The following is a 26,601-nucleotide window of genomic DNA, read 5'->3' as shown; positions in this document are numbered from 1 at the left end:
TTGGTTGTTGGGTTCACGGTAAGCGCTCAGCCTGTGGAAGTCACTGCCCTTCCATTGGGCCACCTCCAGGGGCACAGGCGGGCCCTTCCCTTCTCATGGGTGTGCCCTCAGTGGCACAGTGCCCCACACTGAAAAGCACTCCTGCATCTGCCCAATGCAGTGGGCAGGGAAAAAACAGACTTTATCCAAGATGGCACAGGTTTTCTAATTCCACTCCATGTGGAGCTTGGGCGATAAACCCAGCTCAGTGCTTCTCACAATTGTGGACAGACTTCTCCGCCCGAGCTCAGAAAAAGCTAGACTCACTGCGTTGGTCGTTAACACAGTTTATTATTGGCACAATTATCAGTAAAGCATACATAAAATACAGCTGTTTTATAACACACGGAGCCACTGTGTCTTTACATGTGTAGAGGAACATATTAATATGCAAATGGAAAAATTAGTTCTCTTATAAAGTTTCACATAAATACACTGGTATTGCCCCCAAAGAAAAAAAAAATCCCCATAAAAGAACCAGGCGAGGGCTTTACAAATTATTATACAAGCAATATATGATGAAAAGAAACAACGGTCAACTCAGATACAATAAAAAACACAAAGGAGTTTCAGATTTATTAAACTGCACACAAAAGGAATGGATTACATGGCTTGAAAATATTTGGATCAACAGCAATTTTACAAATGCATAAATTCTCAAGGGGCCAAGTGTCGCTCTTTCATAAAAATCTGCCGTGGTGACTTTGATGACAAAAAGACATTTCTTGTTTCAGCACTTGGGCTCCATTGCACCAACGTGGGCTCAATTGCACCGACGTGGGCTGGAGAACCAGTTGACATTAGCTCACCCATAAATTACCCTGCTGGGCCCTCTTGGCTGTTACCCAATGAAAGAAAAGGTGAAGAAAAAAAAGCCAAAAAGGTACATTTAAATAATTTTCCCAAAGTGGATATTTTTCTTTTCTTTTTTTTTTTTACTGAAACAAGAAACTCTCAGATGCAAGTCAAAAAGCAGAAAATATTTTACAATAGTAAAAAGTCATCTGTCGTTAGGTTGGGCATATAACGGGATCCTGAGCACTGAGGGCATATTGACGAGGTGGCCTTCGTCTGATGCAGGGGAAAGGAAATTAACAAACACCGTGTCAGGAGAAGCGTTAGCGTCTGCTCTTGTTTTAAGTACGATCAGTGCCAGTATCTATGTTACCTGTGAAGGCCTCCGGGGGAGGGTCATGGACGTTTATTTGGAATGATCCTCTCAGTTAACAAATAAACAAAAAATAAAAGTGAAAGAAAGAAACTCAGATCATTGGGGTTTAGAAATAGGTATTGGCGTGAAAAAGTTTTTTATGTCTCCTCCTTTCTCTCCTGTGAATAGTGATCTGAAATAGTGAGTGTCACCCACGGGCCTATCGACGGTGGATCCAGTGCCGGTCAGGTCAGCCTTACTGGGAAGCCTGGGGCGGGGGGTTTTCTGATTTGGTCTCTTGAGTGCCGGGAGGTTTACTGTTCCACGGGCTGCTGTTTCCCAGGGCGGGTGAATTGTTGAAGTCTTCCTCGTCGTCCATGCCGTTGGCCGCATCATACTGCGTGTTTTCTAATCTAGTGATTAGCCTTTCGTCCTCGTCCCCAAACTCACCTCCCATCAGAGTTGGCTCTCCTACCACCATCACATCCTGTGAACAGCAGCTGACATTATTACAGGGAAACCTTGGGAGAGAGAAGCTCAGCCTAAAACACTAGTGGGAGGAGCTGGGGGACCTGGGACAGACACACTTGTGGACTGTACACGGGGTCAAGTCTCAATGTCGGGGGGGCCGAGGTGCATATCTGATTTCTACAGGAAATAAACATCGCCTCCTGACGTGTAACAACCACGCGAGTTTATGTCCTTAGTGCGCAGCCTGACACCGGAGAGCGAGCAATGCTAGCAATCTGCAGAAATAAAAAAATGGATTTTTCAAAATTAAAAAAATCCACGCTTTTCACTTGCTGACACTGGGGACTTTTGAGAGGGCTGAGGAACCTTCTGCTGGGTCAGTACCTCCGAAAATCCGCCACTTCCACTTAGGGCCTCTGAAGAGGCCTTTTGGAAACTAGGCGGGAACATGGGTCGGACGCGATTCTGCAATATTCACCCAACCCATTCCTAATGGCATTTTCTCTGTCCTGAGGACGGTATATGTTTTAACTGAAGACGGAATCTCTCTTTTCTCTACTCAGCCAGGCCCTTTTAATGCAGCCAATATCCTTGACATTCTGCTACTTAATTATGGTAATTAATTTAGGTAAAGTTTTCGATAAAAACAATGTTCACACTGATTTGACAATTTGCATAGCTAATTAAGTCATTAGCAAAAACCTGCTGATTGCCAACAAGCCCCGAATTTACCATCTGTTATTTCATGGTGCCTGTCACCTATCCCCACACAGGCAACTCTGCCACCATTCTGGGCAGTGAAGAGAACCGCTCTGTCCAGCTGGTGCCATACAAGGAAGATGAAGAGTGGTAATTACAATTACACTGATGAAGCTGGTCATCATCAGAAATGGAAGCGTGCAAGAAGACGCCATCGAATCACTCCTTTAAGCACAAATTGTCCTTCCATGCAGACAAGGGAGCCACCTACTGTAGCCGGGAGCATCATGGAGGCCACTGCTGGAGAGGCACGAGGGTGGCGAGAAGGGCACATGCACAGGGCACAGTTCCAGCCTCTTTGTTCAAAGGGGACCCTATGTGGCTGGTGGGTGACCTGGGCATGGGACAGGACACCTGCCAGGGGGAGACTGCTGGCCAGCCTCTGAGCAATAGTCTCCTTAAAAGTGCAGTGACTCCAGCTGCTCTCAGCTTCCGAGAGGCCAGGAAAAGTAGGACTGGGCCAGATGCTTTTGAGATGTAAGTGTGCATTCCCTGAGAGGGAGAGGGAGGCCTAGTTGATGAAATGCCTTGACAACTGGAAAATATTTCTCTTCACTGGTGCAAGAGAGGGCTTTCCTGGGCAGGCTAGTAGAATACTGCCAATCAGGCCAGGGGAAGGTCCAGAGGGCACTCAGATTGTTGAAGATGCCAATGAAACAAATCCCTTAATTACCCCTGGATTATTTTGGAATGGAAAATCTTGTCTGATTGATGGGTTGACTGCCCCAGAACTATGGGGAGATAATCAATAGGCTTCCAAACTGTGTTTTCTGGCTAATCACTCTCATGCTTTGATAAAAATGATTTTAAAGAGAAATATCTCAGATGAGGTAAATGTCTAAAGGATGGATATACTGGGTACACACAGCCATGTAGGTTCTGGCAGGATAATCAGATGTGTGCTCCCAGGGACATACTTATGACATGATAGCAACATGTTAGGAGACTCAGGAGGACTCTTGAGGCAGGACCCAAAAGACACAGAGTGTGATTGGCAAGAAAGCTGATATGGTTTTAGATGACAAGTGGCCTCCACAGAGGCGACAACATTATCTGGTTAGTCAGGGCAGCTGCCGGATGACCCACTGGTGGTGTTCAGGATAAAAAGATGCCACTTAGTTACGGGCAAGTAGGAAAAGGCCCTTATGATCAGGAAAATGGGAGGTGGAAAGAATAGGGCAAGACCAGGCAGAGATCGAAACAAGGGGTAACCTCATTTCATGACTTAACATGCAGCACGCTTTGAAGAGCTTGCAAAATGCATGCGTGAGGTGTCACCGGGCAGGAGAAAAAGGTTAGAACCCATCTCATGGGTGTGCATTAGTACTGTGAGTGTGAGATTATCAGGAGAGGCTGGGGGAGTGTGAGGAGGTAAGTAAGCATAACTGGAAAAGCAGAGAAAAATAAGAAGCCAAGTTCAACGTGATATTAGGGAAAAAGTTCCCAACACTCCAGATGCCTTCATTGTAACTGAAAATAACAGCCATTCAAGAAAAGTACTATGAAAATAGTGATTTGAATCACTTGAAATGGGGCTGATATAGGTGTGTCATATGTTTGGTGGATCTCTGTTCTAAGAACAGCTGGAAAGGATGCCCGGCCTCAGATATTTTTAAGCGGTCCAAATGTCAGAGAGATGCCACTGCTGCCTTACTGATTGTAAGAAATAGCCTTAGCCAGATACATAATCACGTGTGTGTGTGTGTGTGTGTGTGTGTGTGTGTGTGTGTGTGTGATTAATAAATGGCAAGCTCTAGAAGAGGCCACTTAGGCACACGTCTCACCCTGGTTTCTCTAAACCTCTAGATGAGGCTAGTGGTTCTCTACTCAAGCCATCCTGATGAGTTATCCTCATGCAAAGTGAACGGAGACACAAGGCATGTTCCGGGTGGCCTCAAACTAGGGGATGTTGGCATCATTTTCCCCACCCTCCACATCTTTAAAAATCCCCCCCGACATTCAATAAGAGTTGCATTTCCTTCCCATCTCTGCTATCTGTGTGTCCCCAGGAGGCAAAACTGGTCCAGCTGAGAGTAACCCATATGCCCTCGGCTCCCCATGAGGCAGACCTCTGCTCCTCGTCGGAGGCCTGGAGGTGCCACCAGCTTTTGCCCATGTCACATCTTCTCACTAATCAATCCCCCGTGCAAGGACCACCAACCTCTGAGGAGGACTGGAAGTGACTCCTTTCAGGGCCCCTCAATGCTTCTCCTTAAATTGGCCAGAAGGGGTCACTGCTGTTGAATGACACAGGTCTCCATCCCTCCCAGGGTTGAGGCTGCAGTTCGGGATGGCTCCTAGCCCCTGCTCATGGAGTGAGAAGCAGAATCCAAGGATTAAACCCTAGTCCTCGCCAGACACGCCCGCTGCTGCCGCAGCAGCCATGTGGACCACGGCTGTGGTCGTGGTGGCACACCGACTCTGTTCGTGCCTTTGGACGAGGCTGCCACGTCTGCAGATTGTGTTTCTAAGCAGTAAACTGTTGGTGATTTGGTAGACAGGGTTACGAGATGTGGTCACTACAAGCCAATGCTCACCATTTAACATCTATTCAATTAGAGTACACATGGAAGTTTGCATCTTTTCCTAACCTGGTTGCCTTCCCTGCCTCTTGTGCCCGTCTGTAAGTTTTACATAATTAAAACATCTTTAATTGCATAGTGTGGGGATAGTGCTGAAATTCTATCCTCACTTTCCAACACGTGCACTGTTCTCACAAAGCTCAGAGGGTCTCAACTCATTAAAAATCCTCTGGACACTGGTATCTTCCACTAAGATCCATTTGTGGATTGGAGGACAGGAGCATGGTGGAGCGAAATAAACCAGGAGCTCTTTAAAGTAAAATCAAAATGATTCTAGACCAGGCCAGGTTTGTCAAAATGCACATGTATATTGCTGCTCTATAGCCTAATGGGTGGCCCACCAAACCCAGCCCAGTCCTCAGAATCCTCAATCCTGCGCCCTGTGAGCTAACACCAGGAGACTGAGCAGGGGAGAGGGAACCTCTTGGCCATCCCTCGGTTTGATGTTGAGTTCTTTAATGACAGCACCATTTTTGTTTGCTTGTTTGTTTTTTAATCTTGCTACTGTCAATACTTAGTATAGTGTGGGGCACACAGTAGGAACTCAGATATTATTTGTTGAACTGATCTGAATTCTTGCAGCTACTGTGCCTTTTCATTTATTAGAGGAAACTAACAAATATTGGTTTCTAAAACCCTAGTACTAGGTGAATAAATTAACTACTTATGTGGATATTTGATTTATTTATACCCAGTCATTTTCCAATTAAACCCAGAGTGGGAATAGCTTATTGGTACTTTCATAAAAAGACTTTTTCTCCTTTGATATTTTCTCCTCTGACTCTTTAGGTGGCGATAGCTCAGCTCAAAGTCCAGAGGTAACTCTGGCATTACTTAAGGACTGTGGTCTTAAAACTGAAACAGTACTTTCCCCACAGGCTAGCCACTCTCTCCATGACCCTTTCCTTCTAAAAAAATACAAACCACACTCTCTGTTTGTGGATGATGGCAGGGTCCCAGCCCCCCAGGTAATTCTCAGGTAGAGATGGGCTTGGTTTCAGCCAAAGAGAACTGACCGATGGAAGGTGAGTAAGAATGAGTAGGGAACAAGTTTGAAGGACACATTTAGAAGCAGAGAATCATGGTGAAAGAAAGGTCTATTCTCTCCTGGAGAGAGAAGGAGCACAATCAGGACATGAAGTGTGAGGACAGCAGACCAGAAGGGAGAGTGGGGGAGCGAGAAAAAGGGAAAGGGGAACTTCTATTGGTTGAGGGAAGTAGTAAGAGATGGGGAACATTTCCGTAGACATGGAGTCCAGAGGATGTCCGCAAAGCACTAGGAAAGTGTTGGGACTCAACTGACAGTCAAACCCCCGCCGAGGGTGATGTGGCACAGGTGGCAGAGGAGGAGAGCCCACACAGAACCGTGGGGGTGGTGAAGAGACAGCACATGCATAAAGGAACATATAAATTTAACGGCGATAAATGATCTCATACTACCAGGCTGAGGAATTTGGAAGAAATTAGGCAGAAGGGACAGAATTGGGAAAGAAATGAGAGAAGATGGAGAAGGGTCCTGTACAGCTTGTACGATTTGGGAACGCCCCTCAGCGATCAGCTTTGGTGTTCAAAGAAGCCCCCTTCCAAGTGGCCCATTTTCTTTGTCAAGACCCAGAAACGAAAGAAAGGGGTCTTGAGGTCAAGGGAGTGGAGGCCAAACCAGGGACTGACCCTTCCTTGGGCTAGGGAAATGGGTAAAGTGAAATCCACACCACTGCACTTTCTGTGGCTGCGTTAATTACCAAGGTCTCAGAATGAGAGGGGCGCCCATGTCCGGGAGGCCCAGTCAAATTACAACAAGAAGCCTGAGAGCCAGGGGCTGCTTTCCAGGGCAGCACAGCATCTCCGGTGATGGTGCCAAGAGCCCCTTACACACCAGCAGGCACGCCTGCTAAGTGATATTTTAATTAAACCTTAAGTGACATATCTCCTGTCTGTGATTCTGACGGCTTTTTAATTCAGGCCCCATTGCAGCAGACTCTTAATGTTCCTTTCCAATTCCCAGTCTGCAGGGGAAGGTTTCCAGGCTAGACTTCCTCCCTCCCATCCCAAACCCAGTCCTGCCTCCCCTCCCCCATCCCAGCCTGCCCAGGATGTATTAGCAGCTAAAAGAGACTTGAACCTGGGCCCCTGGACTTGGAAGACAGGCAAAGGCAGGATTTCGGGCCTAAAAGGAAAGCGAGACTTACAGGTACCTGACTGGACAGACTCAGGTTGGCGGCCGGCGTCTTCTTCTTGCTCCCCGTGCTGTTTGTGGTGTTCCCAGCGCTGCTGTTGGACGTGCTGCTGGTAGAGTTTTTCCTTTTTCTCCGCTTTGTTGTCGGTTGCCGTGTGGGTTCTGCTGCAATATGGGAAAATGGAAGGAGAATCAAGTCCAGGGCAACCATCAGACCCTGTCCCTCTGCAGCTGTTTTTACAAATGGAAAAGAGTTGACTCTCTACATTTTTATCCATTTCTCTTAACTTTACAAAAAGTGAAGGGAGTCAGCTGTTGGCTGATTTTTAGCATGAGATCTGTACAACTTCTTTGTAGCTAGATAAAATGATTTGTATCTAATTGTTATTTCTAATTTTATATATGCCTTTAATCTAGTAATATATTTTAGGGGTGAGCTACAAATATTCCTTTCATAGTTGAATTAAAAAGATTATTACCATTAAAAAATTGGGGAAAACATTTTTTCCCTCTGGTTAACTTTTTCTTTATAACAAAAGGAGGGTTCTGGGATCACAAAGGGGTCTCCAAGGTGTAAAAGTAGAAACTTAGTTATACTAGTGAGCCAGTGTGTGTGACAGCAGCACCTACTGGCCAAGTGTTATATTGCAGCTCAGCTCTATTACACCTTGAAATGTTCAACTGAAAAAAAGAGGAAGTGCCAGTTCTATTAGCCATGAATGCAAAACTGAGGGAGTCCCAAGTTAGTAAGGTTCCCAAGTTCCATGGATTAGACCCTGATATTTAAAGGATGCTACTAATTTCAAAATTTCTGAGAAAACAAAACAAAACACAACTTAGTATGATATAGGTAGCATATTAATGAAGGGAAGCTAGACCTTTTGAAGAAGGCCTATTTAGAAATAGAAATATTTTATACCTGAAGGATGAGTAGCATCTTAATGAAAATATATGGACTCATGGTAATGCGTGGTAAGAGGAATATTATTTATTCATTTATTATGTACTGAGCATTACTCAGTATTTCCAGATTTATTTTCTATTTTTAGTGTTTACTATGTCAAAACTATTTTATATTCATAACACTTCATATTAACTAGGTAATAGTATAACTTTGTCTTGTAAATGAGAATTTTTTGAAAGCCTTTTCTAGGCAGTGACTAAATAAGTTGGAAATGGCAGGTGAGAGCATCCTTTTTGCTAACCCTACTATAGACTCAACTCTGATGGAGAGAAGATAAGCCTGAGCCATACTGAACCCAAATGCCTTGTAGCATTTTCTGATGGATGATGGGGGGACCTCCTTTAAGGCTCATTGCAAAGATGGTTTAGTCTACCAAGTTATTCATGATTTTTGATGAAGAAGAGGGTTATGGTCCTAATTATATACCATTTTTCCTTCATAAATATTTTGTATCTTATATTCAGATATTTTCATCAAAGGGCCCAAATATTTATTTATAGAGAGCTATGGGTGCTTTTTCTGAAGGTTATGAAAACAAGGGAATAGAATTGATCATGGGGTGGAGAAGAGATGAGTAGCATATTCTAAAGTCAAGCAAATATCTAGGTTTCCCCTGACAAGCATCTTTTTCTTTTGACCTCAAGAACTGAAATCTGATACTTTAAAAATATCTATATTTTCTTCACAAAATTTGGAGGAAATATAATTTAGTAATAGAGTCATGGACTTGGGAGACATAAAACCTATTGTGACACAGGCCTCCTTCATTGATTAATTATGAAACTGATTTTGGCAAACTTACATGCCAGATCCCATTATATACAATGGGAATATCAATAAATACCTCATAAGGTTCTAAGGTGAGGATTCAGTGGAAGGTCTGTGAGGGCTGGGACTAGGACTTTTATTCAGTGTTGTGACCCCAGTTATTGAAGCAATGCCTGGCACCTAGTAGGGGCTCAATAAAAAATCCTATATAATAAATGGTTAATATACAAATAGACCAAATTGCAGAATGACCAGTCGCTATAATGTGCACTGATCACCAGACGCTCAATGCAGGAGCTGCCCCCTGGTGTCCAGTTAGCTCCCACAGGGGGAGTGCCACTCAGCCAGAAGCCAGGCTCACAGCTGATGAGCACAGCAGCTGTGGCGGGAGCCTCTCCCACCTCTGTGGCAGCGCTAAGGGCCTCTCAGGGGACATCTCACGAAGGGTCTCAGACTGCAAGAGGGCACAGGCCAGGCTGAGGGACAACCCCCCCCCAGGGCATGAATGTCATGCAGCGGGCCTCTAGTTATTGAATAAATGACTGAATTAATGTATAATATAGAGGTATATAATCATATGTTGGAAAATATAGATGCTCAAAACATTAAGTGAGTGGATTTTTTTTTTCATAAAGGCTTATTGATATTGAAAGAAAAAAATGAGGCCAATTGAAGCCCATGTTATATATTAAAAACTTAATGTTCTAGCTTGGCCAGCGTGGCTCAATGGTTGAGTGTTGACCTATGAGGAAGTCACAGTTCAATTCCCAGTCACGGCACATGCATGGGTTGCAGGCTCGATATCCAGTGTGGGGTGTGCAAGAGGCAGCCAATCAATGATTCTCTCATCATTGATATTTCTATTTCTCTCTCCATCTCCCTTTCTCTCTGAAGTCAATAAAAATATATTTTAAAAAATTAATGTTCTAAATCTGTAAAATTCCCCAAGATGGGAACGCAACTATTCTTTGTAAAATAATGCTCATTTTCTTGGCTTCCTAAATATGTACATAGTTATATCTATGTTCATTTTATCTAAAACCCTTGGCCAATTACCAATGGAAGCTGACCATTATATTTTGTGATTCAGAAACCTATATGCCTTGTGTTAATAATTATTCTTTAAAAATAATCTTTAGCGAATGGAAACATTTTGCTTTTATAATTAATGAGGCTGAACACATGCCTGGGAGTGAAAATGTATCAGATAGAAAGACAACGAATGCTGACTTGAAGCAGTAATTTCAGAACCCCAGCAGGAGACTCTATTATCTCCACTGCATTCTAGGGCTGTGAGGCGAATGGACTCTTTCATGTATTCTCTTCATGGTCAGAGTACCCTTAAACCAGAAAAATATTTCCTTCCTTCTCTTCTTCCTTCCTCCCTTCTTTTCTTCCTCCCTCCATTTTTATAATATATTTTTTATTGATTGAAGAGCAGAAGGGAGAGGGAGAGAGAGATAGAAACATCAATGATGAAAGAGAATCATGGATCGGCTGCCTCCTGCACGCCCCATACTGGGGATCAAGCCAGCAACCAAGGCATGTACCCTGACAAGGAATCGAAGTGTGACCTCCTGGTTCATAGGTTGACACTCGAGCACTGAGCCATGCCGGCTGGGCCTCCCTCCATTTTTTATAATTTCTGTCATTTCATAAAAAAGTACCAGCATAACAGTAGGCCATGAGAAGCCCACAGTCTTATCCAGTGGAACAACTACTGAATTGAGAGCCAGGAATCCTGGGATCTGATTTCAGTGTGGCCAAAGATCTTAGTAACATTAAATAAATCAGTTTACCTCTCTGGGTCTCAGGTCCTAGTCTGGCAAATGAGCAGATAGTGGACGACTCCTACGCATGTTTGTCCTTCACCAATTTATTGTCTCTAAGTCCAAAATCATGGTCAGAATATCCCAAGTAAACTCCTTCTCCTGATAAATGTACAATCACTTCCTTCCTTTTCACTTCTCCTCAGCCTCAGCAGAAGCCACAGAAAATGCAGTTAGCGGGAGAGTGAAGAACGAGGTCGTACCTGGCGGAGCCACCATCCGCTGCCACTTCTGGAACAGGCAGGTCTTCAGGCAGTCTCGTGGACTGAGGTTGTAAGTTTTGTGTCTCGACATCAGTTCCTGCATTGGCTCCAGTATTACACACAACTGCAAGAAGTTCAAAGGCGTGGGCATTTCACTACTTGATAATATTATTTGCAATAAATAATGTGAGCAGCTGGAATCAATTAGGAAGCTTAAGGGTACTTTTCTTCCCCTGGTTTTGATTTTCTCTATACCAGTTTGGGGGAAAAGAAATATTACCAATATTTGATGAAACCCACTTAATTTACTATCATTTACAATGTCACATCATAGCTGAATGTGATTCACACACACACACACACACACACACACACACACACACACACACACACAGAGTCTGTCCAGACAGTTGGGCGGATATATGCAACTCTGTTCTGAAATCAAGTGATCCTGTTAAAGAAAAAAGCTCTCTGCCTTGCAGCACAGCAGGCTCAAATTTCTACTCTGTTGCTGTCCCTGTTTGTAAAACCACCCACTGCGAGTTACAATGCTAGTTTATGGAGATGATGTGGCAGTGAAAGCCATCTTTGAAATTTGAAAGAACACAATGGCAACTACAGGTCCTGTTTTTGATCCCAATCCTTACAAAGGCCCCTGATGAGCACTAATTTTCTTATGCACTCATTTGTATTTTACACATGATGATAATGTCAGTAACATATTCTGGTATTTGTTCAGGGTGGCAGCTTTCTCGGTGGTTCTGCATGCGTGGTCCCCTTTGGTTACATTTATTCAGCTTTCCTTTAGTCCAAGATATCTGATGACAAAGATTAATGAGTGAAACAAGGAGGTAAATCCATTTCGGATTGCCTTGGACTTTCTGAATTCCTTCTCAGTTGGAAGCTTATCAGAATACCACTGCATTGAGAGTATCTAAGAGGAGAAAGACCGCAACTTGGAATGAGGCCTCCATGGCTGCTGAGATGGAGTGATACAAACATTGGCAATGTGCCTGCCCATGGGGAAGAACCATGTTTTATGAAAGACACACCTGCAATCTCCACCCTCATCAGCCCTCTCTACCCCCTTCCTACTGCCTTAGAGGCCCCGTTGCTTTTTTTTTCTGCTGGGTCCCCTCTCCCTGGAGTTCTTCCCTCCCTCTTCCTGGTTAGTGCCCACTTCACCTTGATTATAAAGTTACTTCTTTCCCAGCCACTGACGCTGGGACCAAACAGAGCGAAGGATTCCACAGTAACCTCTACAAATCAATCTAGGAATGGATTGTCCATCCAAGAAGAACCACTCCTAGATTCAGACAGGGTCAGACAAGGTTTGCATCTAATCTAGGACAGTGGTCGGCAAACTGCGGCTCTCGAGCCACATGCGGCTCTTTGGCCCCTTGAGTGTGGCTTTTCCACAAAATACCGACTTCTGCGCACGGGCCACGAAGTTTCAATCGCACTGTACATGTGCGCCCGCACGTGGTATTTTGTGGAAGAGCCACACTCAAGGGGCCAAAGAGCCGCAGTTTGCCGATCACGGATCTAGGAGAATAAGAAACACTTTCAGAGAAAGTTTAAGGACTGGGAAAACATTTTATTTTAATGAAAAAAACAAAACAAAACAAAAACAAACCTTAAAAGGTTTTCTAAACCATTTCCTTTTAGTCTAGTCCCCATTCTTGAGAAATGAGCTAATGATGGATAGAAAGCTCCGGGGTGGAGTGGAACAAGCATGGACTGGGAAGCCGAGAGGTCTCAGTGTAGATTTTGACTCTGTCATTAGGTGTGTGTCTTTGGGTAAGCCACCCACTAGTGCTGGGTGTCAGTTTCACCTGCAAAACAACACCCATCTTGATGTTGTTGTGAGAATTTGAGGTAATATGTAGACAAATAGTAGACATTATGATTATGTATTTGCATGTACAGCACTGATCACAAAACAAACTCCATTTACACTACTTAAGTCAAAGCATTCACTGAACTTCTTCCCAAGTGTCAGGCACTCTGTTAGGGGCCAGGGACACAATGATGAGACCAACACAGTCCCTGTCCTTCAAATGTGCCAAGCTCCCTTCACAAGACGTAAGCCCACTAAGAACAAACACTATCCAGTGTTTACAGGTCTCAAGACCTGGGAGCATCGGACACGCTAGGAAATGGGAGAGCCGCATTTATTGTGAGAACCCACGAGCTCACTATCTTTCTTTTTCCCAGGGCCTTTCCTCTCTGGGTTTTGGGCAACACTTTTTTTTTTTTTTTTCAGATGCTAATCCCAAGGATTTATTCTTTCTCCTTTAATGTAAAAATATCTTTCCATCACTGTAACCCAGCCCAAAGGAATTGACATCTCTGAATACTAATCAGGAATCCCCAATCCTCTTCTCCCAGTGGAGGGTTCTGGCCTTGGGGGCGGGGGTGGGGGGGGGAGGCAGCTCTTCCCTTATTCACATATGTAGAGCCCTCAGTGTCCTGCTGTGGAGCTGGTGGCTTTGCTGGGCTGCGTGCTGTAGGTGGCAGAACTCACTCAGATAAGAGCCTGCCTTCTAGGGCAGCAGGCCAGGGCATCTTGGCAACAGCCAAGGCCTGGGGCATTATGAAATGAGATCAGGAAGGCGGCTGGGGGAGTGGGCTCACACAGTCACTAGCCAAGTTCTCCTGGAGCCAGGATTCCTGGTCTCCCTGAGGCTTCAGGTCTCCTTGAGAATCTGGTGAAGGGTCTGGGGCCTGTCTTTCCAATTCTGTACAAAATATCTGCAGGTTTACAAACCCTCTTATACCTCCATCCATTGAGGTAAAGAAAGTCCAGGTAAAGAAAGTCCGTGGTTAGTGATAAACATGAACCAGGCAACAATATACATCATACACTGCCCCCCCCCACCCCCACAACACATATAAATGGAACTCAACCTAAAAACACAGGATTCTCTAATTTCGAAGAACAATTTTATCTGCAAAGTTGGGCCTGCTGCAAAGTTCCCAGTGACCCAGTCCCTTTGCCTGAAAAGAAAGACCACAGACCATGTCACAGCCTCTATATCAGCCTCTGTGCACAGCTGCTGTTCAGTTCGGTCTCCTCCCATGGTGGGTGGAGGACAAGAGGAGGAATCCAGGGCATTGGGAGCCAGCAAGCCCTGGTCTCTTGGATATGAAGACCCTGAATGTGCAGTCCCTGCCAGGTCTAGCTAGGAACCTACAAAAGCCACTGCTCATCTTGGCATAGCTCCAGCGGTGCCTTTCTGCAGACTTTGTGAGGGTTTTAGGCAGCCTTGCTCCCCCTATACTTCCGATGCCCTATTTTCTGGGACTCTGGCCTCAGCGCTGACTCTTTGGGTGTGGACCAAAATCTGTAACCATAACAGTGACTTGCTGAGTGAGTGTGGATGGATAGATGGCTGGATAATAGATATCTTGGCTAGATTAATAGCAAGGAGTCGTTTGCTAATGGCAGACAAATTAGGCATTGTCCTGTGGGCTTAGAGGTAATGAATTTGTCCATTTGATAAATAATTGATTGTCTCCTCTGTGCGGCATGCTTTGCACAAATGCACATGTATATACACAATTAGTACATGTCCTGGGTAGGCGTGGAGATCTTAGCTCAGTCCCAGGGCGCCTGCCTTTTCATAGTAACAAAGGGCCTAGCAAAAGGAGATGGACAGTTTTGTGTTGCTTTATTTTTATCTGACAGTTCTCCTGGAGACATTGGCCTCTCCTTAGCTATACACTCATACTGGTTCTTCTGGCTCATCTCTTTGACTGAACCTAAGAGTTGCTGGTGCCTATCAGAGTTGGTTCTGGCCCAAAAAGTGATGCCCTGGGCTTTGGCATTTGGCTAAATCCCAAACCGAGGTCTTGTCTGCCACTAAGATTTTAATTCCATCTTTTTGGAGTGATGGATTACGTCCCCTGAGCTTGAGCTGCCTTGTCTACTCTTTATATGTGGGCTCACCCAGGATTACTGTCAGTACCAGCTCGGGCTCATGTTGTTCTTCTTGCCTAAAAGACCCTCCCTCCTTCCTGGTCATCTTAGCCAAGGATTGGCAAGGAATGGCCTGTGAGCCAGGTATGGCCATGCTAATGTAATAGCTGTTTTTTGTTATAACCTGAGACATACATAGTTGCTACAGAGTCCATGCGGCCCATAAACCCTAAAATATTTACTATCTGGCCATTCATAGAGGTTGTTGGTCTCTGTTGTAAACCAATGCTGCTCAAAGGAGGTGGTTTGAAAACTATCCGCTATATTTCCATGGCAAGGTGAGGAGTTTGAGACAGAATGTAATCACTGCTTCATCCATCGAGAAAGTCTTGCGCAAATAAATAAATAAATAAATATTTTTAAAAAATGTCTGATGAACTGAACAATGTATTCAGCAATGTAGTTGATTTCTATTCCAGAGCAAGTCTGCAAACCACATTTGAGTCTCATCAATCCGACCATGAAGGTATTCCAAGGTCCAGCTCAAATCTCACATCTGTCTCTGACCTTCCCTGCCCACAGGGGTCTCTTACTTCTATAGTGCTTATTATTAAACTACGTACATTCCTATGTTTTCACTTGCATTGGGAATTTTCCTTTCTTGTGGATTTGTTTCATCTCCTTATCTATAGCAAGTCATATTTACATTTCTCTCCATTTTATTTAACACAGTATTAGGCATACTCAAATATTTGTTGAGTCATAACTTAATAATCACTATATCTGCCCCTGGAGTATGTACCTGACATATTATATCATTAGCCCTCACCACCTCCTGACTCATTTTTATAGGTGAGGAAACAGACGCAAAGCCATTAAGTCATCTAGAGCTGATATTAAAGAGTGTGATTCTTATAATGTATCCAAGGTTATGCAGTCATTTGAAGGGCAGAGAAGAGGTTCACAGTCAAGTCTGCCTGATTCTAATTCTGTGCTCTTAACTCCTGACTGCTCTGTTGTCTACCTCTCTAAACCCGAGTGGTTAAATGGTTGCTGAGCCCAGCCAGTGTGGCTCAGTGGTTGAGCGTCGACCTATGGACCAGGAGATCATGGTTCAATTCCCTGTCAGGCACACACTTGGGTTGCAGGCTCACTCCCCAGTAGGGGGTGTGTAGGAGGCAGCTGATCAATGATTCTCTCTCATCATTGATGTTTCTATCTCTCTCTCCCTCTTCCTTGCTCCCTAAAATCCATAAAAATATGTATTAAAAAATGGCTCCTAAGATGCCAAATTCAAAGACTTTCACTGTCTTTGCATTGCTCCTTGTGTGGTATTGATATGTACACAGAGAGGCGTGTCCTTGGCTAAGATTTTTGGCCTCTCTGAATCTCAGTGTCCTCATCTGTAAAATGGAGATAATGATACTTATCTTTGATGGTTTAAATAGCACAGGTAAATCCTTAATGCAATGCCTGGAAGAAGGTCGGTGCTCAGATGTTGGAATTTGGTACTATGATAAGTACTGGCTGTATCAATAACCCAGTCCTACTGAGCAGGACATCAATGTGTGATGTGACTGGTGATCTACTTTAGGAAGTAAGTCACTTGGTCTCCCTCACACTTAGGGGGTCACTAGATATAATGCTCCAAGAGATGGTAATCAGGCCAATGGTACAGAACATTTTAGTAGTTAATGTCTTTGATAATATCCATTCTTAGAATTCAGTGATAAATACACATGTTTAAATCTACAAACCACAGTTATTTTCTTTTTTAGTTTTTCAGGCAACTTACTCCTGTGGCTAAATATGAATTAGGAAAAAATCAGAAGGTAAGAGTGATTAAGAACCAAGCTCTTATCTAAGGATGGTGTCTCTTCTCATTAAGAAACACATCACCAAAAAAGATCTTATATTAAAACAATGGAACAATAGCACATGGAATCTAAAAGGAAAACAAATCACAACACGGGGATAATCCCACCTAGAAACGGATAACCATGAATGACAAGAGGAAAACCCACTCTGCCTGGGAGGATGAGTGACGGAAATGCTTTCCCTTAGAAGCCATGCAGTTCCTACACAGGAGATGATGATTTGGGTTTATTTCCTGATAGGATTAAAGGCAGATTGGTTGTCAAATTCAAAACATCCTCTTTTTTATCTGAAGATTCAACCAGGGAGCCTTTGCCTTCTCTCAATTGTTTTGCAAATTGATTTGTTGGGAAAGTTATCACATCCGACCCAGGGAGAGGAGAGGGACCATCCTCCTTCAAGAGCAAGCAGGCCCTGCATGTGCATTTCAATATCTATGTCTTGATCTCAAATTTTGAGACTGCCAGGAAGGACACCTATACAGGACCAGTGAGGTCACTGGCTGCTTTTGTGACCCATGGGGGGACCCCATCAGACTAGCTAAGTTCAGGGTTTCTGCTGCAACAGCCAGGCCCACAAGGAGATAGTTCTGGGCTTCTGATGTTCATTCTCTTTCCTTCGGACCCCACGGACTTAATTCCCTTCCACAGTGCTCTGGTTACTGCCAACTTGCTTTTGGACCCTTCTTCCCAGCTCTGTATTGTAGGGGACAGACTCTTCCCTCTCTACACTATTCCCCAACTGTTTTTGTCAGCTGGCTTTGGGCAACGTTTGGCCAGTTGGAGGCAGTAGGAAGACTGAAGGAAAGTGAGTTGAGTTAGTTTTCTAGGACTGCCAAAGAAAAATATGATGAACCAGGTGTCCTGAAACAACAGAAATGTATTCTCTCCCAGTTCTGGAGGCTGGATGTCTGAAATCAAGGTGCTGCAGGGCCGTACTCCCCTGAAGGTTTTAAGAAAGAGTCCTTCCTTGCCTCTTCCAGCTCCTGGTGGCTCCAGCTGTCTTTGGAATTCCTTGGCTTGTAGCCTCATGATTCTATCTTCACAAGACCTTTCCCCCTGTGTCTCTGTATCCTCACCTCTTCTTGTAAAGATACTAGTCCTTGAATTTCCAAATAAGTTCACATACTCACTTTTCAGGTGAATGTGAAATTTTGAGGGATGCTATTCAACCTAATACATGGGAGAGAAATAAGTAAGGGCATTCTTGTCCTCTCTGTGGTTCAGATGTCTTTGCAGATCCACTATGGTCCCATTTTCTAGCAGGTGGTCTTTCCCCAGGGAGTGGCAGCTGAGAATCTTAGGACTGCCTCATCTTCCCCTGGTTGCTTTTCTAGCTCCAACAGTTTTACAAGTACTTTGCCATATTAAATTTCCTGTGCTCAATTACCTGGTGTGGGTTTTGTTTTCCTGGATACACTCTGATTGAAACTCTGATTTATGAGACATTAGGTAACATCTAAAGTATTAAGGACTTTGGAGTCCATGCGATTCCATTGTAACTAGCTAGTTATTAATAATAGGAAGGAGCTAAAGGGGAAGCCAGACATTATAGGCATGTCATTCGGGCAGCTTCACCAGGAAGTTGCAACTTTGCACTCCCCAGGGAACCACTGGCCTATTCCCTGCAAAAAACACTGAGGGCAGGATCCAAGGAAGGGTAGATAAATGCATGCTCACTAACTCTGGGGTGACATAGGGAAGGTACTTGCCTGTCAGTCATACCTGGGAACAAAGATCATTGGTCACAATGGACAGGACCACTGAAAGCCCATGAAAATTCTGGAATACATAATCCTTTCAACAAAGAAATTCTCTCTCTTGTTGCTCTTGTGCTCTTCGATCATTCTTTGCTTCCTTGCATTTGCCCGTGTTCCCTCCATAGCCATGTGGCTCTGCAGACCCCACATTCAATGGACTGATGGACTGCAGCAGAGAACACAAACTAAGCTATTCTGATGCTGGATTGGACTTGGCTCCAACATGGAAAGGAAACTCTGGACACTGACTCTGATTTTAGCTCTGCTAAAGCCCCAGCTACACTTTTTCTATGACTGGGCAAAGGGAATCAGGACTTTGGAAACTCAGGGATTTGATTCCACAAAAATAAAAATCACTCATCCTCCCTTGCAAGCCTCAGACATTTTTTTTCTTGGGACATCACAAGAATTCTACTCCCATGAGCAACCAGGGGAGATGAGGCCCTCTCCCCTCCACGAACACATGGAGGCATCATATGTAGTGGTTAGGCATCATATGTAGTGGTTAGGGTTCAGAGTCCAGCAACTTATGAACTGCCGGACCATGGGCAAATTACTCAATCTCTTGGTGTTTGAGTTTCTCCATCAGCAAAGGTGAGATATAATAGTACCTAACTAATTGGGTTGCTAGGAGAAACAAACAAAAATCTGCTTACAGTATGTACCTAGGTTTTAACACATGGAAACTACTTCCTACATACTTACTATGATGGGAGTGTAAACACGCCCAGGGGCTGGGGCCTCATGGAAAACATGGCAAAACTCACCAGGAGGCTCCTGTTAAAATGTTACGGCTGTTCTCTGCCTAAAAATTGGATTGTGGCGATACAATGGCTATCTAAATGTTTAGTCACTATGCCTTTCCTGTAAGTAACTTGTTCTGACCACTGGACTAGTGCCTCAAATACCCTACGCAGGTGTTCTATTGGAATCTCTGAGCTTCAGGGCACAGTAGCTGAAATGTTTCCAAAGGAAGGAGGAAACATCTGCCTGGAAATACCTCACAATCATAAATAAACAGTTAAGGAGTTCTGCCTAAAACCTAAAATTTGCTATTGAGAAAATTTCAAATAAATTTTAGAAATTGACCAGTTATTGTGCCTTTAGATGAGTCGGATGCTGAAAATGAAAGCTGGGGGGTCAGAATTACTGAGTGGCCTATGACAGACACTACTTTTTCACTGTAAGTCACTGTATGAGAACCCTGTGTGTTTTCTAGAGAAACAACCAATAGGATATGTATGTATGCGTTATAGCATTTTAAGAACTGGCTCACGTGACTGTATGTACTGTAGTGAGTCTGATATCCAGAGAGCTTTCATAGGGTGGAAACTCAGGCAGGACTTAATGCTTTAGTCTGGAAGCAGAATTCCCTCTTCTCTGCACATCTCAGTTTTGCTATTAAGATCTTTGACTGATTGGATGAAGCTTACCCAACAGTCATCTGTTTTACTTAAAGTCAATTGGTTATAGGAGATAACCACATCTACAGAATACCTTCACAGAAAAACCTAGATTAGCATTTGTTTAAATAACTGGTACTACAGCTGCGGTGAACTGAATTGTAGCTCCCTCAGATTCAAACCCCAATGCGACTATATTTGTAGATAGAGTATGTGGGAGATAATTAAGGTCATGAAGTTATAAGGGTAGGGTCCTAATCTGATAGACTGGTAGCCTTGTAAGGAGAGGAAGAGGCATCAGAGATCTGTCTCTTTCTCTCCATATATGCACATGGTGGAAAGTTCATGTGAAGACATAGTGAGAAGGCAGCCATCTGCAAGCCAGGAAGAGAGCTTTCACCAGGAACCAAATCAACCAGCACCTTGATTATAGACTTTCCACCTGACTGTGAAAAATAAATGTTTGTTGTTTAAGCCGCCCAGTAATGGTATTTTGTTATAGCAGCCTGAGCTGACTAAGACAATAGCCTAGATAAATTGACAGAAAACTATCATAGTATCCCCAATAGATTATAAAGAACTGAAGAGATAAACTGTGTCCTATTATTTTATTTTATTTTTAATATTACTCAGCACCAGGCAATGGATCTAATGTTTGTGGAATGAATGTTTGAATATATGAATATGATAGAATGGAAACAAAACCAAACAGGTGAGTAGACATCAGAAAATGGGTCAGCTCTTGCATTTCCCACTTCATAATTGTAGTAACCTGGGTACCAGGGATGTGATGGTGAACAGGGCAGACACAGCCTTCTTGAAGCCGACTGTCTTGGTGGGGGACAGGTGATAAACAAGAATTTCAAATGGGCTGTGTATTACAAAGGAGAAGGGCAAGAGGTGACAGAAAAGGTTGCCATGAGGAACTGATATTTAAGTTGAGACCTAAAAGGATGACTTAGGAGACAGACAGATGAACAAGAAGATGGCTGGGACAAAGGTAGGGATGGACATCTTAGGCAGAGGGAATGCACATGTGATTGCAAGAGAGAATATAGCTTTGGAAACTGCCACAGAGTAGGATTAGAGAGCAAGCCACAGTGGAGAGGCAGGCTGTGCTCATTGGTCAAGGCCTCAGCTTCTGTCCCCCAGTAGAGCTGAGAGGTACAAGTGATGTAGGCAGAAGCACTCTGTAGGATGAGCCCTCTGCTAAAGCCATTAGGAGAAACCCTGAATGGCGATCTGGTAAATATCATACAGTTTTTCTTTCATGTGTTTCCTGTGCACCAGAAAAGCATCATTGGCATCTTGATGTGTTTGGCATCAATAGCCCAAAGACAAACACTGGCTGCTTAGAGTCTCCAAGCAAGGGAGAACTCCCACCCCCACCCCCTCAATGACTGCTGTCAATCACAGCACTGAGAACCTTAGCACTGGTCCACACTGGTCCCAGTGGAAACAGGTAGCTTTTGTAATATGTTGGTTATTTTTCCGGGGAACTGAGAGACTGTGTACTTGCAGGAGGTAACATTTAACCAGTTAACTGCCACGTGTCCAAAACGGAAACCATCCCCACACACCACGATATTTTGAATTTAATTAAAAAAACTGATTTGCAATGAATATTATAAAAGTAAATATATTACTTACAATCCGGGTGTTCTGGAATATTTTCAGCTGAAAATTCTCATGAAAAACGATTTTAAAGTTGGTCTATGACGCTTATGGCATACAATGGGTTAAACACTAGCATTTACAAATGGGCCTTATAATCTTACTATTGTGAGTAAGGGACTTTGGATATGGTCCTTGGGAGCTGTCAGTGACAGTTTCCAAGGAACGTAGATGTTGCTGCAGCAGTTATAATCCCTCCTGAACATTAGCTGCGTGGTTATGCCTGCCTCCTGCCCTGGTGCAAACACCCACAGACGATTGAAGACAGCACTGTGTTCTGGGGTTCTGGCCAGCACCCCCAGGGCTGCTGTTTGGGAGCATTTCTGAGCTGTGGTCAGTGTGAGGATCTGGACTTCTCCTTCTGACTGGGCACCCAGCGTGGGCCTGCACTTGGAATGCCTGCCTGCCTGCCTGCCTTCTGGGAGCTTCTGCCAGGCAACACTGGCCCTCCAGCTCCACAGTGACACACAGGAAGGACTGATTTCTCCCTGATGGAGTGCTCAGCTGCTCAGTCCTCCCACAGCTCTATCCCGGCGGCTCCATCCCTGCATCCCTGTGCAACCTTATATCAGCAGCTGCTTCCCTTCCCGGGGATAGAAGTGAGATCCGATTGAAACAGAAAGCAGGATTCATGTTGACAATGGCAATGCTTTATGAAAATGGAGTTGGCAGAGACTGGGATTGATCCATTCACTCACTCACTCACTCACTCAACTTGTCGCGTATTTATTGAATGTGTACTATGCACCCCATGTTAGCTCCAGGTACTGGGGATGCAGTGGAAAAAAAAAAATCGCTTCTCTTATGGAACTACGTTCTGGTAAAGGAGAGAAAGAGAAGTGAATGAAATAACCACAGATATATATGTATACGTTAGTGATGAGTACCAAAGAGAAAAAAGAAAGCAGGGGAAGGAGATGTGAAATGTTGGGAGTTGAGGGGGTTAAAAGTGAATACTTTGGCTGACATCACTGTGTTACGGAGAAGGATGGCTCTGCACAGATGGTGTCCTCATCCCTCGCATTTGTGACTGTGCCCAGTTATCTGGCAAAGAATTTAAAGCTGTGGTCAGCTGACCTGGAGTTAGAGAGGTTGGTCTGGGTCACCCAGGTGAGTCCAGTGGCGTCACATGAGTCTTTAAAAGTGGAATGGGAATCAGAAAAGAGAGCCAGAAAGATGGAGGTTCGAGGCGGACCTGGCCTGATGTTGCTGGCTTTGAGGCTGGGAGGCGGCCATGAGCCAAGGAATGTAGGTGGCCTCTGGAATTGGAAAAGGCATTGAAACAGATTCTCCCCTGCAGCCTCCAGCAAGGAGCACAGCCCTGCTGACACCTTGATTTTGACCCAGTGAGGTCCTTGTCAGACTTCTGATCTACCGTACAATAATAAGGTTGTGTTGTTTTAAGGCACTGAGTGTGTGGTAATTTCTCTTGTCAGCAATAGAAAACTAATATAATCACCTACAAGGTGACACCCAAGTAAAAAGCTCTGGTAAGGCCACCGTATTTAGCAAATCAAAACACAGAAGGCCCAGTTACATTTAAATTTCATATAATAAACAATTTACTAAAGTAATTAGTAAATATATTCTGGCAAACCTAAGGAAGAGGAAGTTAGGAAGTGAGGCATTTGGGGGTAAAGCATTCCAGGAGGAAGCAATAGCATTCTGAGCAGAGGGAACAGCAAGGGCAAAGGCCCGGAGGTCTTTGAGAAACATCAAGGAGAGGAGAGTGGTTGGAATGGAGGGAATAAGAAGAGTAGGAGATGAAATCCAAGAGGCTATGAGAAGCTGAAACATGAAGGTGATAAAGGGGATGCTGGACTTGGTCTGAGTGGGATGGGAAGTCATGGAGGTTTGGGGCAGAGGAGTGCCAATGTCTGGGGACTCCTGAGAATGGAGAGATGCCGACTGTTAGCCACTGAGGACAGAGTCTATTTATTTTTGCATTTTCCTGGGCCTAGCCTGGAGGTAGGAATTCAAGCACACAAGTACTAGAAAGGCAGCAGGCCTTCTAATTGGTAGACCTCAGTGCTGTGCCATCTGTTAGCAGAACCAGAAAGGTATGGGCAGATGCATGGTGGGAGGAGAGAAGATTTTAAGAGGAAAAACTGCTTCATGAAGAGAAATCTGAAGGCGGTAAGGTGATCTGTACATGATAGGGGGAAACAACAGCTGCAGGGGGACCTCATGCAGGCAAAGGCATTATGTACAAAGCCAAATTTTACTCTGGAACTCAGGTATTAGGGAACCTGGGAAAGATAGAGTCATGCCTACTATCTACTCCAGTTAATTCAGAGCACCACGTCTACTAGCAAACCAAGATCTGAGGAAGCCATGTGTCCACTCTTCAAAGACATCAAAGCTCCCTTGAAAAAGTTGCAGGAGGGAAGAAAACTATGCTTATAAAGCTTGACTTTCAGGAGCTTGTTAATGAATCATTCACTACCCCTAATTGTGAGCAGGACTTGGTGTCTACTAGACACCAGGAAGTGGGCTCAGCGGCCTCCCTGGGTTTTCTCACCTCATCCTCCCAAAGCCAGATAAGGAAAGAAGACCAGAGAGACTGGGTAACTGGTCCAAGGTCACACAGCTTTCAGGGACGTGTTAGCTTTGACTTCCTTGAACTTAGCCCCCAGACTGAGGCAGTTAAGCCCCCTATTAATTTTTATGTTCAGAGTGTGAACACATTTCTATCAGCCTGCATTATAATGAGCTGAATATATGTCTGCTCTCCTAATGAAAATGGGATCCTGATGGTGAAGGGAGGATTCCACCTTTCTATCATCAGATATTGGCACTTGTTAGGCAAGCAGAAAAGGAAATTAATGCTGAATGAATGAATGAGAGAAATGTCCTCTCTGAGCCTCCGCTGTAGATATTTCTTTTAAAAAATATTTTTATTGATTTCAGAGAGGAAGGGAGAGATAGAAACATCAATGTTGAGAGAGAATTATTGACCGGTTTCCCTGACTGGGAATTGAACCGTGACCTTCTGGTTCATAGAATGACACTCAACCACTAAGCCACTCTGGCCGGGTGGCTGTAGATATTTCAGTGCCAAAGGACTGACGAGGCCAGGCCACAGTAGAGCAAGGCTTAATCCTTCATCCTCGGCAGAACCAAGTTCGGCACTGAGGAGCCTGTCCTTTGCTAATTTTCTCTGGGGCTACAGGGACACTTGAACATGCAGTGCTTCTAATTTCATTGTGCATGTTTTCCCACAGAGTATTAAAAGTCTGGAGAGCGATCACATTGTAGCCCTTTGTAAATTCTTTTTCTCCATCAATGTACAGGTATCCACATGGGAAGCTTTCCTTCCTTATCTTCCTCTGTGATTATCTCACTGTTTTCCTTTAATGCTCTGTGCCTCCCTGTGCCCTTGATGGAAGATGTGTATATGGTGTTAGAAAATTTGCTCCTGTTCTAACCATTAAGTTGATCCAAATGTAGGGGCTTCAGGCTCCTTTGTGATGCATGTGTTTGAGTCTTTGAAAGAGTTCTATGGTTAATATCTCTCACTTTGCCCTTTTATGATGCTGAAATCTTTAGATATGAGAAAGAATGGGTTCCTCAGGGCCTCTGAGAACAGTGAGGGACTTGGGGGAGCATCTTCGTTGAGTGTTAACTGGCAGAGCTAACCTGAGCAGGAAAACACAACCACAGGTGACTCTAGGCTACTACAAGTGAGTGGCGCCTCAGATCCTCAAATTGTTGTTAAGCAGTAAGTAGATTCACAAGGCTCCCCAAATCATAGAACTGTGAAAGCTAGACCACTCTCGGACATGATTGCAGCAGGGGAGACCAGAACTGTGGTCTTCTCTCTCCTTGCTCAGCGTCTGTCTTCTCCATCGCATTGTGACACTTGGCAAGGTCTTCCCCTCTCGAACTGGACATTTCCCTTCCACTGGGTCCAGGGGTGGGCAAACTTTTTGACTCGAGGGCCACAGTGGGTTCTTAAACTGGACTGGAGGGCCGGAACAAAAGCATGGATGGAGTGTTTGTGTGAACTAATATAAATTCGAAGTAAACATCATTACATAAAAGGGTGCGGTCTTTTTTTTTTTTTAGTTTTATTCATTTCAAACGGGCCGGATCCGGCCTGCGGGCTGTAGTCTGCCCACGGCTGGTCTAGTCCCAGTCCTCTTAGCTAGTTTTTGAAAATTTGTTGCAAGCTGTAGCTCTGCTATGGGATTCAGGACTTCCTGTTTGCAATGCTGCTAGGTTGGGTGGATCTTAAGAAGGTAAGTATCCCAAGGGCACACTGTAAGTAAGGTCAATCCCCCACATACCCTCAGTCCTGAGCAGGAGCCAGTTCATTTCTGGTTCAAAACACATATTCATTTCGTATGAACATAGGCAAAGTGGGGACCAGCCTCTATCGCCATTTTTCTGGGACTTTTTGCATGTGAGTGTTATTCACCTGAGCTAGCACAAGGAATCCTGATGATGCCACCCAGTACTCTGGAGGGCTGGCACACACCTGGTTGCTCTGCTACCCCATCTAAACTTCACAGTAGCTCTAGGACTTAGGTGTTATTATCCTTATTGTATAGATCAGCAACCTGAGGCTTAGAGAGATTGAGGTGACTCACCATTCATAAATGCTCTCATTTTATCTTCAAAATAACATATGGGTTAAGATGGATGATCCCCATTGTCAGAGGCTACCACCCCATTTTTAGAGACGCTAAGTGCCTTGTCCCCAGACCCATCACTAGAAAGTAATGGAGCCAGATTTGAGCACAACTCCTATTAATTCCATACTCAGAAAGGTGCTCAGCAAATAGCAGGTGCTCAATAAAGATCTACTGAAGAAATGGATTATCCAAAGCCCCCCATCTTCACTGCCCTCTACTGTTGCAACATTATCGCTTTCTCTAGCCCAGTGATGGCGAACCTTTTGAGCTCGGCGTGTCAGCATTTTGAAAAACCCTAACTTAACTCTGGTGCCGTGTCACATATAGAAATTTTTTGATATTTGCAACCATAGTAAAACAAAGACTTATATGTTTGATATTTATTTTATA

General features: G+C 44.2%; 1 protein-coding gene across 10 annotated transcripts in view; it reads right to left on the bottom strand.

Moving 5' to 3' along the window:
* Positions 1-306: 306 nt before the first annotated feature.
* LDB2 (LIM domain binding 2) overlaps positions 307-26,601 on the bottom strand; it is a 339,258-nt gene continuing 312,963 nt past the window's right edge. Inside the window, exons 6-9 of one of the 10 annotated variants that reach the window (XM_059675345.1) lie at positions 10,942-11,065; positions 7,191-7,342; positions 4,581-4,723; positions 1,538-1,676 (exon numbers count right to left, since the gene is read on the bottom strand). In XM_059675345.1, coding sequence (XP_059531328.1) covers positions 4,619-4,723; positions 7,191-7,342; positions 10,942-11,065 — 381 coding nt within the window. In that variant the 3' untranslated portion in view covers positions 1,538-1,676; positions 4,581-4,618. The other 9 variants (XM_059675334.1, XM_059675364.1, XM_059675355.1 and 6 more) reach the window with 9 other exon arrangements.

Source organism: Myotis daubentonii, chromosome 1, assembly GCF_963259705.1.
Source record: "Myotis daubentonii chromosome 1, mMyoDau2.1, whole genome shotgun sequence".
Taxonomy (NCBI): domain Eukaryota; kingdom Metazoa; phylum Chordata; class Mammalia; order Chiroptera; family Vespertilionidae; genus Myotis; species Myotis daubentonii.
Note: the sequence above shows the minus strand (reverse complement) of the source record. Positions and strands in the feature narration are given on the sequence as shown.